The 15,828-nt window shown below is 43.0% G+C and overlaps 1 protein-coding gene across 1 annotated transcript in view; it reads left to right on the forward strand.

Moving 5' to 3' along the window:
- UNC5C (unc-5 homolog C (C. elegans)) overlaps positions 1-15,828 on the forward strand; it is a 157,559-nt gene that overhangs the window by 58,311 nt on the left and 83,420 nt on the right. Inside the window, exon 3 of the mRNA XM_009883065.1 lies at positions 1,042-1,263. Within this exon, the coding sequence (XP_009881367.1) occupies positions 1,042-1,263 (222 nt within the window). The remainder of the gene's footprint in view (positions 1-1,041; positions 1,264-15,828) is intronic.

The following is a 15,828-nucleotide window of genomic DNA, read 5'->3' on the forward strand; positions in this document are numbered from 1 at the left end:
AGGCCTTCAGGACTGTCAGCTTGCTGCTGGTGGATCCGTCAGTAGTTGGTGCCCACGTTTTTGCACACTGACGGCAGGGGGGGAGGTGGATGCGAAGATGGTTATTCTGAGCTGAATTGGTGCTTTCTGATGTGGAGGACTTCCCCTGCAGAAAGGGGCAGAGGGCCTTTAGAGGGGGATTTGTGAATAGGAAGGGAGAGAGAAAGGAAAGTATGTCTTAGGTGTTTTCAGTGTTGCCTCTTGTGCATTGGATTCTTTTCCTCCTCCGGACTTCTTGCATCAACTTTATTCATTAGCAGCAGCACCAGAGAGGTGCAGAGGTTCCTTCCATCGATAGCATGCATCCGTGTTGGCCCCAAATGTCACCATCTCACAGCTGCCCAGCTCCATGTCCCAGCTGCCGGTTCCTCTCTGTAGTGAGGACTGCACAGACCAGTGTACTACAAATGAAGTAAATAAAGCATAGCTTGGCACCTTCGTTAGCGGTCTTAGCAAGAGAGTCAGAGTATGAACAAAGCGGCATAGACTGGACTTGCATTTAGTCTTTTGCCCTTAGAGCAGATTTCAAATTGCTCATCTGAAACGAAAGGTGCGATTTCCTCTTTGTACCAGCCTCAGTCAATACCACCTATGTGCATGCACTTGATTAAACAGTGCGATAAGCCACTATTGAAAAATGTGACCTTGAAGCCTCCAAAAGTTTCTATTATTTCTTTTTACGGTTTTGCAGGCAACTCTGCCAAGCGCTAACATAATGCTTTATTGCCCGTATTGCTGGTGATGATAACAAAGGACCGTTCCCAGTCATGTGAATGTGCACATCCCTGTCACATCTCAGAGAGGAAAGAGAGCTCAGGATGTAAAGAACAATTTCTTCTAGTCTGAGAAAGGCAGTGCATTTAAACCTCAGTTTATGAATGCTCCTAAGATAACATTTTAGTTGAAAAATACTCTCCTTTTGAAATTTTCAGAAAGTGCTTGTAAGTCTTTGCCAGCTGAATTTTGGTTGTTTCATATGTCCTTTTTGTCTCTTCTCTGCAGATGATGATTTTTTTCATGAACTTCCAGAAACTTTTCCATCTGATCCTCCAGAGCCATTGCCCCACTTCCTCATCGAACCCGAAGAGGCTTACATTGTGAAGAATAAGCCTGTGAATCTGTACTGCAAAGCCAGCCCGGCCACGCAGATCTATTTCAAGTGCAACAGTGAATGGGTTCATCAGAAGGATCACGTGGTGGATGAGAGAGTAGATGAAACCTCTGGTGAGTTTGCATTATGTCATAGAGGGATGAGAATTAAAATGCCATGGTTGTAATCTAGCAGCTATTTCATATGGCAGCTACTTTTCTTTACCCTTGATACAGCTGTGAATTCTCTGTCTGGCATTACTGAACATCAGCTGTCCTAGCACAGAGGTGGTGTCTGCATCCAGGTCAGTCAGTAAAGCATGCTTGTAGAGCGCCCTGCCTGAGTTTGAAAGAAAAGAAAAACAGGAGAACCGTGCACAAACAAAAGGCAATTGCTTTCTCAGCCAGGTCTACCCTCTGTTCACTTCCCCAGTGTCACAAATACTCAGTGCTTGCACTGTATTGTAGTCGCAGACCAAGAACCACATTCTTCCAAAATGTTCCAAAGAGCCTTTGGGTTATTCCTAGAATGGTGTTTTCTTTGGGAGTTTGGCGGGGGTGGGGCAGGGAAAGGAGAAATTTACTCAGCTTCAAGCAAGAAAGAAGGAGAAAACACACCTGGGTGCAGTTTAGAGCAGTGTATTGTATTGATCCAGAGCAAGCACCTGGCTGTTATTCCATTACACTTTTTTGACTGCTTCATAGAGCCTGCATGAAGGAGAACTACAGTAGGTTAGCAAGGAAGGGAAAGGTAAAGGAAAGGAGCCAAGAGCCTCATCCTTCCTCAGTCAATACCAGAAATCCCACTGACATTCACGGAGAAAAAATAGGACTGTCACAGTACCAAAAAAAAAAAAGTTTAAAAACTTCAGTAATAAACCAGCGTAGATCAAGGTATGTTATTGTTCCAGTTTGGGAAGATTGGTAATCAATAGAGTTTGAGTCACATGCAAGGAGAGAAGCAGGACTTACTGCTGTTTTGATGGCTCTGAGAAATAACTGGATACCTAGCAAGAAGGTACCTTTCATTTGGGAATTATACCACCACTTGGTCTAATTACTTAGAAAAATAACTCCACCAGATGTCTTGGAAGTCTCTTGTGAACTGGGTTTTATTTGTTTCAGCTCATTTATTTGCACAGAGATCAAAAGCATAAGGTTTTAACGATACTGTGGTGCGCTCAGCTTGAAAAAGAGAAGGTGGGTGTAGGAAGAAAGACTGTAGAAAAAAATCTGTATTAAACTTCGGTTCTGTTTATTTGTTTGTAAGAATTGGCTTTTCCAGCAAGTTGACTGCAGCAGAAAAACTAAAAAAAAAAAAAAAAAAAAAGAAATTCTGGTTACTTAATACACCTTCAATTTTTTTCATCCATGGGAATCCACTGGAATGAAGAAGGGCAACCCAGGGGGCAGCTGTCACTGTGTTAATTTTTTAAGCTTTTATTAACGTCAGCATTCAGAAATGTGGCAATGCTGATGTGGTGACTATAGTTTTCACTACAGGTGAAAAATTCATTCTTTTCTCTTAAAAATCCTGTTTTAGAAGGGCTTTGTGATACTGTAAAGGAAATTGCATTCAACAGATGTAGAAGGCCAGTCTTGAAAAGAGGTGCATCTGAATATACTAGCGGACAAATATTTTGCATAATAAACGGCAGCTATTATATGGAAACGCAATCCATATCCAATTAGAGATTAACATTATCTACTCGAGTTTGGGGGGGAGGAGGGTGTCAAAAGCTGCGCACATCAGATTATTTTGCACAAGAGCCACAAACCCAGCCACACTAATAGCTTGTTAAAATGAAACGGTCATCAGAACGTAAATTTGTCAGTCAACCCGGTTGTTGCCAAAAGGTGGGTTAGTGCATGTCACGGTTGCAGTGTTTGTGCAGCTCCCTGTAAGCAGGCTGAGAATCCAGGGCTCACAGCACATAGGTAGTATGGAAAAAGGTAAACAGTGTATTTAAGGAAGTGGGAAAATAACATCTTCTTCAGAGCAATGGAAGCTCAGGAAAAAATACCCACTGCAGAGGGAGCTGGAGAAAAAATTGCAGGAGGCAGTGACTGTGAGGCTTCGTTCTGGTGCCTGAAGAAGGAGGTATGAGATCATCAGCTTGGCAGCTCGTACCAGTCAGGCTGGCAAAGCCCTTTGGCTCTGCCACTTTTGAGGCTATTTTGGTTTCTTTTGCTATTTTTGGCTAGCTAGTGCAGTAGTTGTAACCTAGGGCACAGCAGTAGTGACTGAGCTGCTCAGAGGGTGGCCTAAGAGTGGCAGCCCAAACCCACGCTGCTGCAGGCTTCAGACTTGCAGTTAGAGAAGGTGGAGAAATTGTCCACAAACCAGGTTGGGTTTCACCTTTATGTGGATAGACCAGGACTCAAAGGGATCTCAGTTACACAGTGTTTCTGCTGGGTCAGTCAGGTAATCCAAGCAACTGACAACTGGGCGCATTCTTCTTTCCTGATATTTTACCATTCCTGAGGTCTCTTTTGTGTAAATACAAAGGAGAGCACCGTGCCGAGCGGTCTTCTGCTGCCATTTTTGAACCAGCCTTTCTCTTTCAGTTGTTTAGCTAGAAAAGCAGAGCAAAGGAAAACAAGACAAACAGACAATGAAATATATGAGAGGAAGAAAGTAAAGGTCAACTGTGCTTTCTTTTCCAAAGGATGGGTAATTGAGAAGAAAGAGGACTAAAATACAGGTGTGATGCTAGCGGTACATCATCTTGGGATTGTAAATGATGCATGAAAGAGAAGTAGGTTTTGATTTGCAAAAGATTAGGTGTTCATGGACTTTGAGCCTGTGCCCAGGAATGAAATCTATGTAGAGATGATTAACTCTTCTTATAAGGCAAATTTGTTTCTGTCATTGATAAAACCAGAGACAACAGCACGGCAATAGCAGTGGCACAGGAGATGGAATGAGAGTGCAGCGGAGCTTTCGTTGAAGAGACCCGCTAGATAGAAATGTTGAATATATTAAGAAGGTTAATTCTTAAGAGGGGAAAATAAATATTTATATCTTTTTCCTATGTATGTATATTTTTTTTTCTTTGTAACAAAGACAAAGTACAAAATTAGAGTTATATGCACTTTGCGCTGTGGGATATTTTTAAACAGTAGGTAAAGCATTGCAGTAAAGAACATTTACAGGGACTCCGTGGGAGTTGTTGCCTTCTAGTTGGAGAGCATGAGAACAGCAATAGTGACAGGGTGTTCTAGTACCACTTTATTTAATTAAATTACCCTGAAGAGAGAGCCTTGCAAATAAAATTCCAATGATCGAGTCTGAGAAGCCAGAAGCTTTACCTTGAAGATCGTTACATTCTGGTTTCTAATCCTTGGACTCACTGTAATTTTTCTTCTTTACGGAAAAAGCTAAGCATTTTCATAAAGAAGTCAAATGGGTGCTTAGAAAATCTTTAGTGCACATCTTTGACTCTTTCATTTCCTATGTACATGAAATACAAGGCAGGGCACGGTCTTTTTTTATGTTTATGCTGGAATATTTTCCCATTAATGTGGAAAAATAGATGTAAAGAATAAGAACACTAGTTCTAAAAAACAAAGATGAAAGTTGTTTTGAGGGAACACATTTGATTTTATGGCTGACTGTCATAAAAGATAACAGCAATGAAAGTAAAAAGAACCCTGCAGAATTGATGCTTTTGGGGGCAAGAAAATTCCATTGTCACAGGGCAGGAAGCTCAATAGCATCAATAATTGTTAGAGCAATTTGTGCAAATTTTCCAAATTACTGTACTTCTGAAAACCACTACGGCAAAAGATTTTATTTTGCATGTGTGATTTTTATGGAGAAGTAGTTTCAGGCACACACTCCCTAATTCTGCAGTGGTGGGATAGTTGTTGTTGTATAGAAAATGAGTGTCCTGCACCCCTTTCATTTGTCCAGAGACATTAAAAGCTGCTAAATCAAACCCCACATCCCAGTGATGTACAACAGAGAAAAATCAGAGCAACAGGGACCTTGTTTTTGTCTTTTCCATTTGAATATGCATTGTAATATTTTCTCCATGACTATTAAGGTGAAATGATCTATAAAACCCCTCTTGCCCTCTGCAATGCCAGTGACATGTTCTTCTTCTCTCTCCTTCAAATAAGGAGAAAACAACATTTGGGACTCTTCTAAGTGCTAATTAAATAGACATATTGGGCAATTCAGCCGATGTTATTGTTTGCCTACACTTTCTGTCTTCTTTTGCTAGGATGCATAGGGAGAGGAGGGCTCAAGGAGTTTGCTGATGTCCTCCTCCACGTTCCCAAATAGCAGCAAGACAGAATAAGGACTCTTGAGCCTGGCCTGAGGCCCCAGGTCATGCAAAACGAACAGGTTGATCTGTGCAATCTCAGGGGAAAGGCGTGCTGAGGGAGGCTCTGTTAAGGAGCAGGTGAAGTTGCTAATCCTTTTTCCCATGTCCTGCCTTCAGAAGCAGGCTCTCAGAAGACCTAATGTCCCCCAGGAGCATCCATGGTGCCACCCAGCCTTCAGCAAGGAGGATAGGTGGATCCAAGGACTTTCCCTTCAGCTGCCCCTTCTGCCGTCTGCCTCCCCGCAAATCAACAGAAACAACAAAGTTAGAATCTGGCTGAGCATAAAACTTCTGTCTGATTAAGAGAGTTAAGGACTGCACTGAGGTAGATGAATATGCTCTTCTTTTCAGGCAGAAATTGTAGACTTCTTTGTTTCAGTTTCTTTACATAGTCACCACTGTGATTCCCACGCTTACCTGCCACCACTACCTTTCCCCATTAATAAAGTATTTTTGGATGACTTGCAGATTTGATGAAAGGAGACTGAGCTTTTTGATGTAGGGTCAGCATTGATCTGGCAAATAGGAGGTTGTTACCTTAAGCAATGGGCTTGGCAGCCTGTCGAGGGAGTAGGTACCCAGCTTGCTAAGTCTTTAATAGATCACCCTCGCAACAGAAAGATCAAAGATTGACGTCTGCCCTTTTGCCTTTAAAACGGCTCTTACAAGATGCTGCAGCCAAGACAGCAGTGGGGAAACCTCCACAGCAACTGTCTCTGCTCTTCTGGCACCACATACAGAGGCAGAAAAATCGCTTCCATCACACAGTGCTCCATTGCTTTGTCTTCCTCTCTGTGTGTATCTCTCCTGAAAGCCATTTATTTTGGTGTTTGTGGCACCGCATTTTGGAAGGTTGCATTGCCCTAATGGCAAAAGTCCCATCAACTTGTTTGGATGTTGTTTAAGGTGGGACTTTTGATTGCCCAGCAAAGATCATCATGTAGCCTCTCATTTTGAGCAGTTGTGCTCATTCGTTGTAGTGTTTTCTATAAATAAGAAAAGCTATCGTTACTTTTGAAATAGAGCACTTCTTTGCATACCAGTGTTGAAGAACTTAGTTTGGGTGCCCCCCACCCCCATGTAAGCATAGCTCAGGGAGAGTAGTGTGGAGGGGTAATGTTTTACTTGCTCTCTGTGACCCACAGATCTTCCTTTCTTTCCTGCTCTTTTCCTTCTCTGCACATCTTCCTACCTTAATTTCTTCTTGCTGCTTCTTGACCTGCTGTAACCTCCTAATCCTCTGTTTTATTTTTCAAGAGTCCAAAAGATAAGGAAAAAAGCTATTTTTCTGACAAATGTGGCCAGTTTTCCTATTAACTTCACTAAGGAGATGACAAGTGATGCTAAATGCTCCAGTTATACTTAGCCTGCAATATTTTGACTCTCTGGGGTAGAATACCTTGGGGTTATGTGAGTAAGGGTAGCCACATATCATAAATAAGGATTGTTTTCATTCCACTGTTGTCACAAGTCATTTTATTTTCCGTTTATCATTGGATCAAATCCATTGCAAACATCAAGCACCCCGATTCAAAATAATTATTTCTCAGCAACATATTGCCAATTTTTAGCTCTGCTCCTTCAATATTCTTCCCTAATCCAACTCATTTCAAGGAAATTTAAAAATGTGTCTGTGTCTCTCTTCCCCAATGCTTCTATTAATAGTTTTGATACGTGGGTTAGAATTGATACTACAGTCCATTTTCTTTAGTAATTCGAAGTCTGTCCCCTCTTTGGAAGGATGCTGTAAGTGAAACATGTTTATATGTATGGTCTGAAAAGCTGCAGCTGGTGCAGAAAGAGGCGGACAACTCTCTCCAAAGAACTGGAATTCTCTGGGGAAATACAAGCTGTTTACTTACATAAAAGTATATGAACAAACCCACACTTTCTTCCTATTTGACATTTAGATTGCAGCCATTTTTTATGTCAGTCAGGCCATCTTCTCTCCACCTGTCACTCCCTGTGGCCTCACAGGCAGCTCTCCTGGGGAAGAGGATCCCCGTGCCCATCACTGCTGCAAAAGAAGTTCTTTCTTCTCACAGTTTGCATCCTCAGAATCAGCTGCTGGGAGTGTGGTCTCCAGCACACCCAGATCAAGGGAATACCCGACAACAAAGCCGCTGCAGACATTTTTTGCAAGCAGGCAAAGTTTCCACTTTCATCTTGAGTAATTAGTATATTTTGACAGAAAAAGAACTGTTTTGGAAGCTTCAGAAGAAACACACTCACAGAGAGGCAGAGAATCACCATTTTCTATGATATAAATTCAAAATGGTGGCTGTTTTTGCTGAAGTGAGCGTAGAAGTCACTGAGGTCAGTTCCGGCCTGAAGAAGGGAAATAATCTTTTTATATACTGAATAACAACATTGCGTCAGGTGTTTGCTTCTGGAGAGAAGTCTGCTTGTAGGCAATACAAAACCATCCCCCAAACCCAGGGAGATTATATTTTTGTATAGAAGCCTGCAAAAGACTGTGGGGGTTTTGAGTTTAGACTCTAATGAGTGTAGTATTCACTTACAATACATGTATTAACATATCATTAATTTCTTACTTAATCAAACTGTTGTATGTGGGTTTTTTGCTCCTGCAAGTCTTCATGGAAGGCTGCTTCTAGCTCTTAGACCTAGACACCTTCTTTACGTGTTCACAGCCACTGACACCTGCCTGTTCTTCTGCTGATGCTGTCCGTTGCGGCAGCTCTTTCCCCTTGCAGGGATGCGTGCCCAGCCACCTTTACAGGCAGCAGCCGTAGACTTCGTGGACCCTCTGCCCTCCCGCTGCTAACCTGACTGAGCCAGGCTCTTCCAGCCTCGGCTCTTGTTCTGTCCTTCAGGGTATTCAGGGGTGCTGACAGGGGGGCCCAGAGGGAGCTACTCTTCCTGCAAGTTAATCCTTCTCGTGCTCTTCCTGTGAGTAATGATGGGTCCATGGGAAGGGTCATTTGGCTATTCCAAATTTTCTGTGGAGTCACCGTGTATCTCTGTGCAAACTACTCAACGTCCCTGTTATTTACCTCTGCAAAGTGCTTTGGGACCAGAAGATAAAAGCTTTAGAATATTTATTCATTTATTATTGCAGCATTAACTTCCTATGTGCAGCTGTTCCTCTAATTGTCCTGAAGGTTTCCTGTGGGTTTCCAGAAAAACAAATCTGAGACAGGAAATAAAGTTACTAAAATAATAAGAAAGTGAATATGGATGCTCAGTGCATTCATCTGAAGCATTTGAGGATACCCCTCTGAATATTTCCAGCCTACACCTTATCTCCCTCCAAGTTTTTCCTTCATTAAACCCTTTGTTACACGCTCATAATCCCATTAATTCCCCAAGACATCCTCAGACATCAGCCCACCCATCACAGCTTCAGACTAGCCACGACTTTGTACAGCAAAGCTTCCTTTTTCCATCCGTGTCCCCTGGCTCCTTTGGAGCCGAACGTCCTTTGCGTGGGATCTGGAGCCCGTGCCACGAGGGCGGTCTGGTGCCTGAAAGGCCAATAAATGTGAACTTGGTTTGGAAGCGAGTCCCAAAGGTTAGTCTCCGTCCTGCATCTGCTGGCCTTAATGAAAAACAACTGGGTTTTTGGATACAGGAATGGCGGAAAAGAAGAGCAGAGCCAAGGTCTGCAAAAGTGCTGCAGTCAGTTGCACCCCGGCAGTGCAAGGGCAGGAACAATTGCATCCAATAAATCTAGGGGGTTCACTGAATTAAATATGAGAATGAGTAGGACTAACAGGTCTGTAGTTTCTTTGCGAAAATCCCTGAAAATATTCAGGGAAATGGAAGATCCAAATTATACCGTACTTTTTTTGTTGTTGAGAACAAGTTATAGTGTGCTGCAGTCACTGGAAATGTAGTCTGTGTTTACAGAGACATTAGGGTCTTGATGACTGTGCAAGAGTGTTGTTGTCTTGAGTCCCTTGAAGTCTCTGTAGGCATGTATCTCACCTGAGTAGTATCTTCTACTTTTTTCTCTATTAGCTCATTAGGCAGTGAATTCATTCTCTGAAGAGATGTAGAAGAATTCCTGTTGCTTAAAACTAGACTGGAGAAATCCTTCTTTTTTTGGGGAAAAAAAAAGCGCCATTTATACAGAATAAACCTTGCACATAGATCAGATTTAGTGAGGCTTTTTTCGCTGTGCGGGTAGGGTACCAAAAAAAAAGGAAAGAGAGCTGGCTGTCACATGCAGCTCTGACCCGTACAGGATCTAATTTTGTGCTGCCTTTGCGGGTTCACTGCCTGTATTCATTTTGTCATTCCCATGCATTCCTGATTCGTACATAAATGAGCAGCATGATGTGGTGGGTACCAGCAGGACTGCCATTCACTGGCAAGCTTATGTACAGCTCTTTCTCATCAGGTTTTGATGGGATGCCTTTCACAATTCCTCATAACTCTCATCCCTCTTCATATTTTGATTGTGAGAGCAGAAAGGGAGTCTATTGTCAGACTCTTCTATGTCTCTTCTTCCCCCCGAATACTGATCTTTAGACCCTCGTGGCCTCTTCTATTATTTGCTCCCAGGTTTTGATTTTAGAGAGGATCTCGGTTGGTTGATTGCTGCTTTTGGCTTCCCAGTGGCTTGTATAATGATGTTTCTGTAATGAGTGCTGACACTGCACCTGGGTCGGTTGCCATGCCCTTCCAGGAGGAAGGATTGCCAGGCCTGAAGAATAACGATGCCTAGAAACGAGTATTGGAATTCAGTCAGAGTGGGTACCCAGAAAAAAAAAAAAAAAAAAAAAAAGAAAGGAAAAAAAAAAAAAGCAGCCAGAATTACAAGGAGGATCCTATTGACAACATTTACTTACATAATTAAAAAGGTCTTTTTTCATGGCAAAGTTGCATGGATCTGCAGGGCAACTTGCTCACATTCCTGGTGCCATGAGTTGTGCTGTATCCAGAAACACGTACACACCAAATGGATGCTGTGACCACCAGGCTGCTTTTTCACACGCCTTCCTGCGATGATTCTTTTCTTCGCTACAAACTAAGAAAAATCATCTGGCGTTCGGGAGCTGGTGTTTTGACTGCTGCCCTGGCACAGCCCTGAAAACACGCTGGATGAGGGAGCAGACAGCAAATTCCCAGAGCGTCATCTCTGTCTGGAGAAAGTCACTTCACTTTGACAGCGCTTTTTTCTTTTTTTCTTTAATTTTTTTTTTCAAGATACCTAATTCATCTGTGCAGTGCCACCCCTAGCATGCAGAACAACAATGGCAAAAACTGATGGGGCTTTTACACTTCTCCCCCAACCTGCTGTTCCTGCACGTTATGGACTGAAAAAATAAGAAAACAACTGCTGAGGAAGGCTCCCGAGTGACCCCTTGTGTCACGTTGCGACTATCCTTGTTCCCACAATAGCTGCACCAGCCACTGAACTGTGCCATTGCGTCAAGTTCACAGAAATAAGGCGTTTTCACGTTGTCTGTGCTTCTCAAAACCACGCAGAGTGGGTGTGGTACATAAGTACATGTGCAGATACATATTTTATATATATACACGTATATGTCAGTAAGTCAGTAACATAAACAACTTGATGTGTATTTTGTATAAAAATTTACACACAAACCCATTTATTATTCATTTCCCTGCCCCCACCCCTCCACTATGCAAAGGGAATGTAAACACGTTCAAAATTAAGATGCTCTCGGTTGGCTTCCCAGATGTTTGAAGTTCAATAGAATTATTTATTTTTTTTTCATAATTTCCTCAGCTTCTTCTAGTGAAGTGCTAAACAACCATTATTCCTTTTTGCCTGCACATTGAGATTCGTCTGTAGGCTCTAAACTGCCTCAAAAGTGCTTCAATTTTGCATGAGCTCTAAGCTGGGGACTGGGAAGCATTACCCACTGCTGAAGGCCCAGATCATTAGAAAGAGCATGTAAATCCTCTGAACCAGAAATAAAAAGTGCACAGATTTCCTTTGTGAAGTCTCAACTGCAGCTTTAAGTAAAACATGAACCATTGGCACGTTTTTTTGGAAAAAAAACCCCAACAAACCACAACATCTTTTCTCAGCTGCACGTGCCTCAACTAAAAGAAGGCAAGATTGGGCTTTGACCCAAAAGCTGGAGCTGCTGAGAACTCATACTCATGCTTTCTTTCCTATGCGGACGACTTCTCTTCTTCCCAATCCCTCCAAGTAGCACGAGCCTGGCAGAGAATTGCTCGGGGTTGCTTAGTGTCAGGGTGCCTTTGGTCAAGACGCTTCGACTCACACTTGTTTCTGCTCCTCGACCTCCGCCCATGTGATTTCAGAAATGATGGTGCCCATGGTTGAACATAAATATATGCTTTGGAGCTTTGGTTTTCTTTGGAGTCCTGCTACACTGGAGCATGATTATTACTTTTGTACCAGGAAAAAGGGAAAAAGAAAGCAGCGACAATAGGCACACGTTGTTATATGTGGAAGAGAACAATGCATTTTGGAGCAATTTGTGCATATTAGTAAAAAATGCCGTCAACCAGAAAATAGCCTCCATTAAAAAAAAAGGGGGGGGGGGAAGGGAAATTTCTCTCTCTCATGGCATGATTACCTTCAGTTTGGGGATAAGGTGACTTTGCTTTGAAAATGTTAAGCTACTAATTCTGCCCCTGTGCTTCTCCTTCCTTCTGTCCTGCGGTGGCTGAGATACCTTCCCGGTCAGCAGCTGTTTTCCTGCTGCCGTCAACCAGAAAATAGCCTCCATTAAAAAAAAAGGGGGGGGGGGAAGGGGAATGTTTTTCCTTTGTCTCTGAACTGTTTATAGGCTGAGAACAAGCAATCCAGTGCTGTTCTAAAGTATTAAACGGCAACAGTTCAAGGCTTGTATCAAGCAATCGGCTGCCGAGGTTGGCCGGGGGAGGAGATAGCAGAGGGGCTATTTTGCCTTCCCCAAGGGGACAAACCTACAGGGCTGTGCTGCCCACCTCCACCACACCGGCAGGGACCAGGGCACGTGGTTTGCTTTCCACCAGCGTTCCAGAACGCAGTTTTGAAATCTTCCCTGCATCTTACACAACTCGGTCCTCCAGATATTAATGAACAAAAAGAACAAAAGGGCCTTGTTTTCACTAAGAGTAAATAAACCCCAAGCAGAATGTGTTGTTTTTTAATTCTGGTTCAAAGTCAAGTCCCTCTGAAGACGGCCCTTTGTAATTTTTGTGTAAATAAATCAGTTAAAAAATAGTAGGGGGGCTGGGATTTTAGCTTAACTCGCTACCATTAGCTGGTAATTAGGTACCATAGCTAACTGATGCAAACCAGTGCAAACTTGACATCAGTCTTAATGCAAACTTGACTTTTATTAGGCTATTGCCTTCGTCTCCATTAATTTGAGTTAAGAATATATCTCTTTCCTAAATAGAAAATTATGAAGAGAGCAAAAATAGCTGGAAGCATTTAATTCAAATATTTAAGCTAATATTTGTGGAAAATTGTTTGTGATCTTCATGTATTCGTTTCATATCACCAGCCAGCCTGGAAAAGCAGTACTGAGGCAAAACCAGGTGCATGCAATCACAGCGTGAAGGATTACTGGGTGTTAAAGCTGTTGCTCTTTAAAACTATCTCTAGATATCTATCTGTCTATCTATCTTTTGTTAAGATTACAGATACTCTATATAGAAAATAAGCTATAGGCAATGCGTGCTGTTATGCGATCATCTCTGTCCCATTAGGATGCACAGAGTACATTTTTCTCAGCACGAACTTTAATATTTGAAGCCGTTCTTCTTGTACATAGCCTATTTATTCATTTTTTAAACACCAAATTCCATAGCTTAAGTACTCTGATATATTTGAGTGGAATAATTCTCTGGCTGTGAGGAATCCATCTCTGCAAGAGGGTAAATAAATTTCAATTCTGACATAGCACTGCTTTTATTTTTACCTTTGTAAAAAGGTTATTTCCCCAAGTAAAGTAATCAGCCTTCTGCTACAGGGATGGGTTGTTTATAGCACTTGTGATGAGCGATTAAATGTATCTATAGGCCCTCTACAGACATTTTCACAAGCCCTGGTCCTCATGGGGGACTTTGGCCACCCTGATATCTGTTGGAGGGACAACACAGCAGGGCACAAGCAATCCAGGAGGTTCCCAGAATGCGTTTGATGATAACTTTCTTCTCCAAGTGACAGAGCAGCCAATAAGGAGAGGTGCTCTGCTGGACCTTGTTCTCACCAACAAGGAGAGACTGGTGGGGAATGTGAAAAAAAAACCTTGGCTGCAGTGACCATGAGATGGTGGAGTTCAAGATCCTTAGGGCAGCGAGGAGGGCGCACAGCAAGCTCACTACCTTGGACTTCAGGAGAGCAGACTTTAGCCTCTTCAGGGATCTGCTTGGCAGAGTACCATGGGATAAAGTCCTGGAGGAACGAGGGGCCCAGGGGCCCAGGGAAGCTGGTTAATATTCGAGGATCACCTCCTCCAAGCTCAGGAGCGATGCATCCCAACAAAGAGGAAGTCAGGCAAAAAAAAACAGGAGGCCTGCATGGATGAACAAGGTGCTTCTGGGCAAACTCAGACAGAAAAAGGAAGCCTACAGAGGGAAGAAGCAAGGACAGGTAGCCTGGGAAGAATACAGAGAAACTGCTCTAGCAGCCAGTGGTCAGGTTAGGAAAGCTAAAGCCCTGATAGAATTAAATCTGGCCAGGGATGTTAAGGGCAACAAGAAAAGCTTCTATAGGTACATCAGTGATAAAAAGAAGACTAGGGAAAATGTGAGCTCTCTCCAGAAGGAAACAGGAACCCTGGTCACCCGGGATATGGACAAGGCTGAAGTACTCAATGACTTTTTTGCCAACTGTATACTGGGCTGCATCAGAAGAAGCATGGCCTTTACTCCATTCTCGTGAGATCCCACCTGGAGTACTGTGTTCAGCTCTGGGGCCCCCAGCATAAGAAGGACATGGACCTGTTGGAGCGAGTCCAGAGGAGGACCACAAAGATGATCAGAGGGCTGGAGCACCTCTCCTATGAAGACAGGCTGAGAGAGTTGGGGCTGTTCAGCCTGGAGAAGAGAAGGCTCCAGGGACACCTTAAAGCAGCCTTCTAGTACTTAAAGGAGGCCTACAAGAAAGCTGGAAAGAGAATTTTTACAAGGGCATGTAGTGGTAGGACAAGGGGCAATGGATTTAACCTGAAAGAGGGTAGATTTAGATTGGATGTTAGGAAGAAATTCTTTACTCTGAGGGTGGTGAGACACTGGAACAGGTTACCCAGAGATGCTGTGGATGCCTTATCCCTGGAAGTGTTCAAGGCCAGGCTGGATGGGACTTTGAGCAACCTGGTCCAGTGGGAGGTGTCCCTGCCCATGGCAGGGGGGTTGGAACTCGATGATCTCTAAGGACCCTTCCAACCCAAACCATTCTATGATTTTATGATTCTGTGAAATTGAACAGGTCATTCTGGACTATTGGTAAGTAAAAAGTTCATCATTCTTGGCTTTGGTCACTTAAGTTTTACCGTCAGAGAACAATCTAATGACAAAGGACTGCATAGTAAGAAAGCAATCTGTTTACCTTTCATTAAGTCTGTTTACAGTCATACCACTTTGGTGTATGGTCTAGGCCACTTTCATGAAGCAAAAAATATGATGCTGTTTTAAGGATTTTTGGATGAAGCTTTGTATGAAATGTAAGACAGATGGGGACCATGAAAACTGAAAATGCTTTCATCCTTTTTGCCAAATACTGTGGAGATAATCCAGCCCCTCCTGAAATTATCGCAAAACTTCACATTTTATTTTTTTGCTATGAGGATTCTCTTTCCATCCTCATCTTGCATTAAAAAGTACGTATACTTAAGTCAGCCAATTCTGTCCTGACTGAGCAACATTCATAAAGTGCCCCTCCACTCTCCTCTCCTCCTCCTAACAGGTAGAAAAAGGAACTGTGAGTCAGAAAGCATGGACTGTTTCTGAGTGGCACTGATTTATTTTAAGACGGAGCAAACCACTGCATTTTTCTGTATGTCTAAGTTGAGGATCTCAATGGGGACACACCGTGTTTTTTGCTAAGTTACTTGCCGTATATTTTGATTCTATAGCAGCATGTGCTGCATGGATGCGCAGAGGAATCCCCTTACCCCAGAGCTGTTTTACTGCTGACCCCCCCAAAGCTTTTTCTACATGATCGAGAAACACCGTCCCTGCCCTCTGTGTTCCCACTGCAGAGCAGGAAGGGAGATTTGGGGGTGCATGCAATTGAGGGAATCTATGTCTGTCTAAGCAGGCAGGGAGCCAAGAGCACTGAACGTCAGGTTTGGGAGGGTGGTCTGAGGACTGATTTCAAGAAATTCAACTTGTAAAGGGTTGCAAGTTACCTGCATGAAAATGGGCTGTATTTCCATGCTTATTTAGGGTGGCTGTGATACAC

The sequence above is a fragment of the Charadrius vociferus genome, unplaced genomic scaffold (genome assembly GCF_000708025.1).
Source record: "Charadrius vociferus isolate BGI_N301 unplaced genomic scaffold, ASM70802v2 scaffold410, whole genome shotgun sequence".
NCBI classification, from domain to species: domain Eukaryota; kingdom Metazoa; phylum Chordata; class Aves; order Charadriiformes; family Charadriidae; genus Charadrius; species Charadrius vociferus.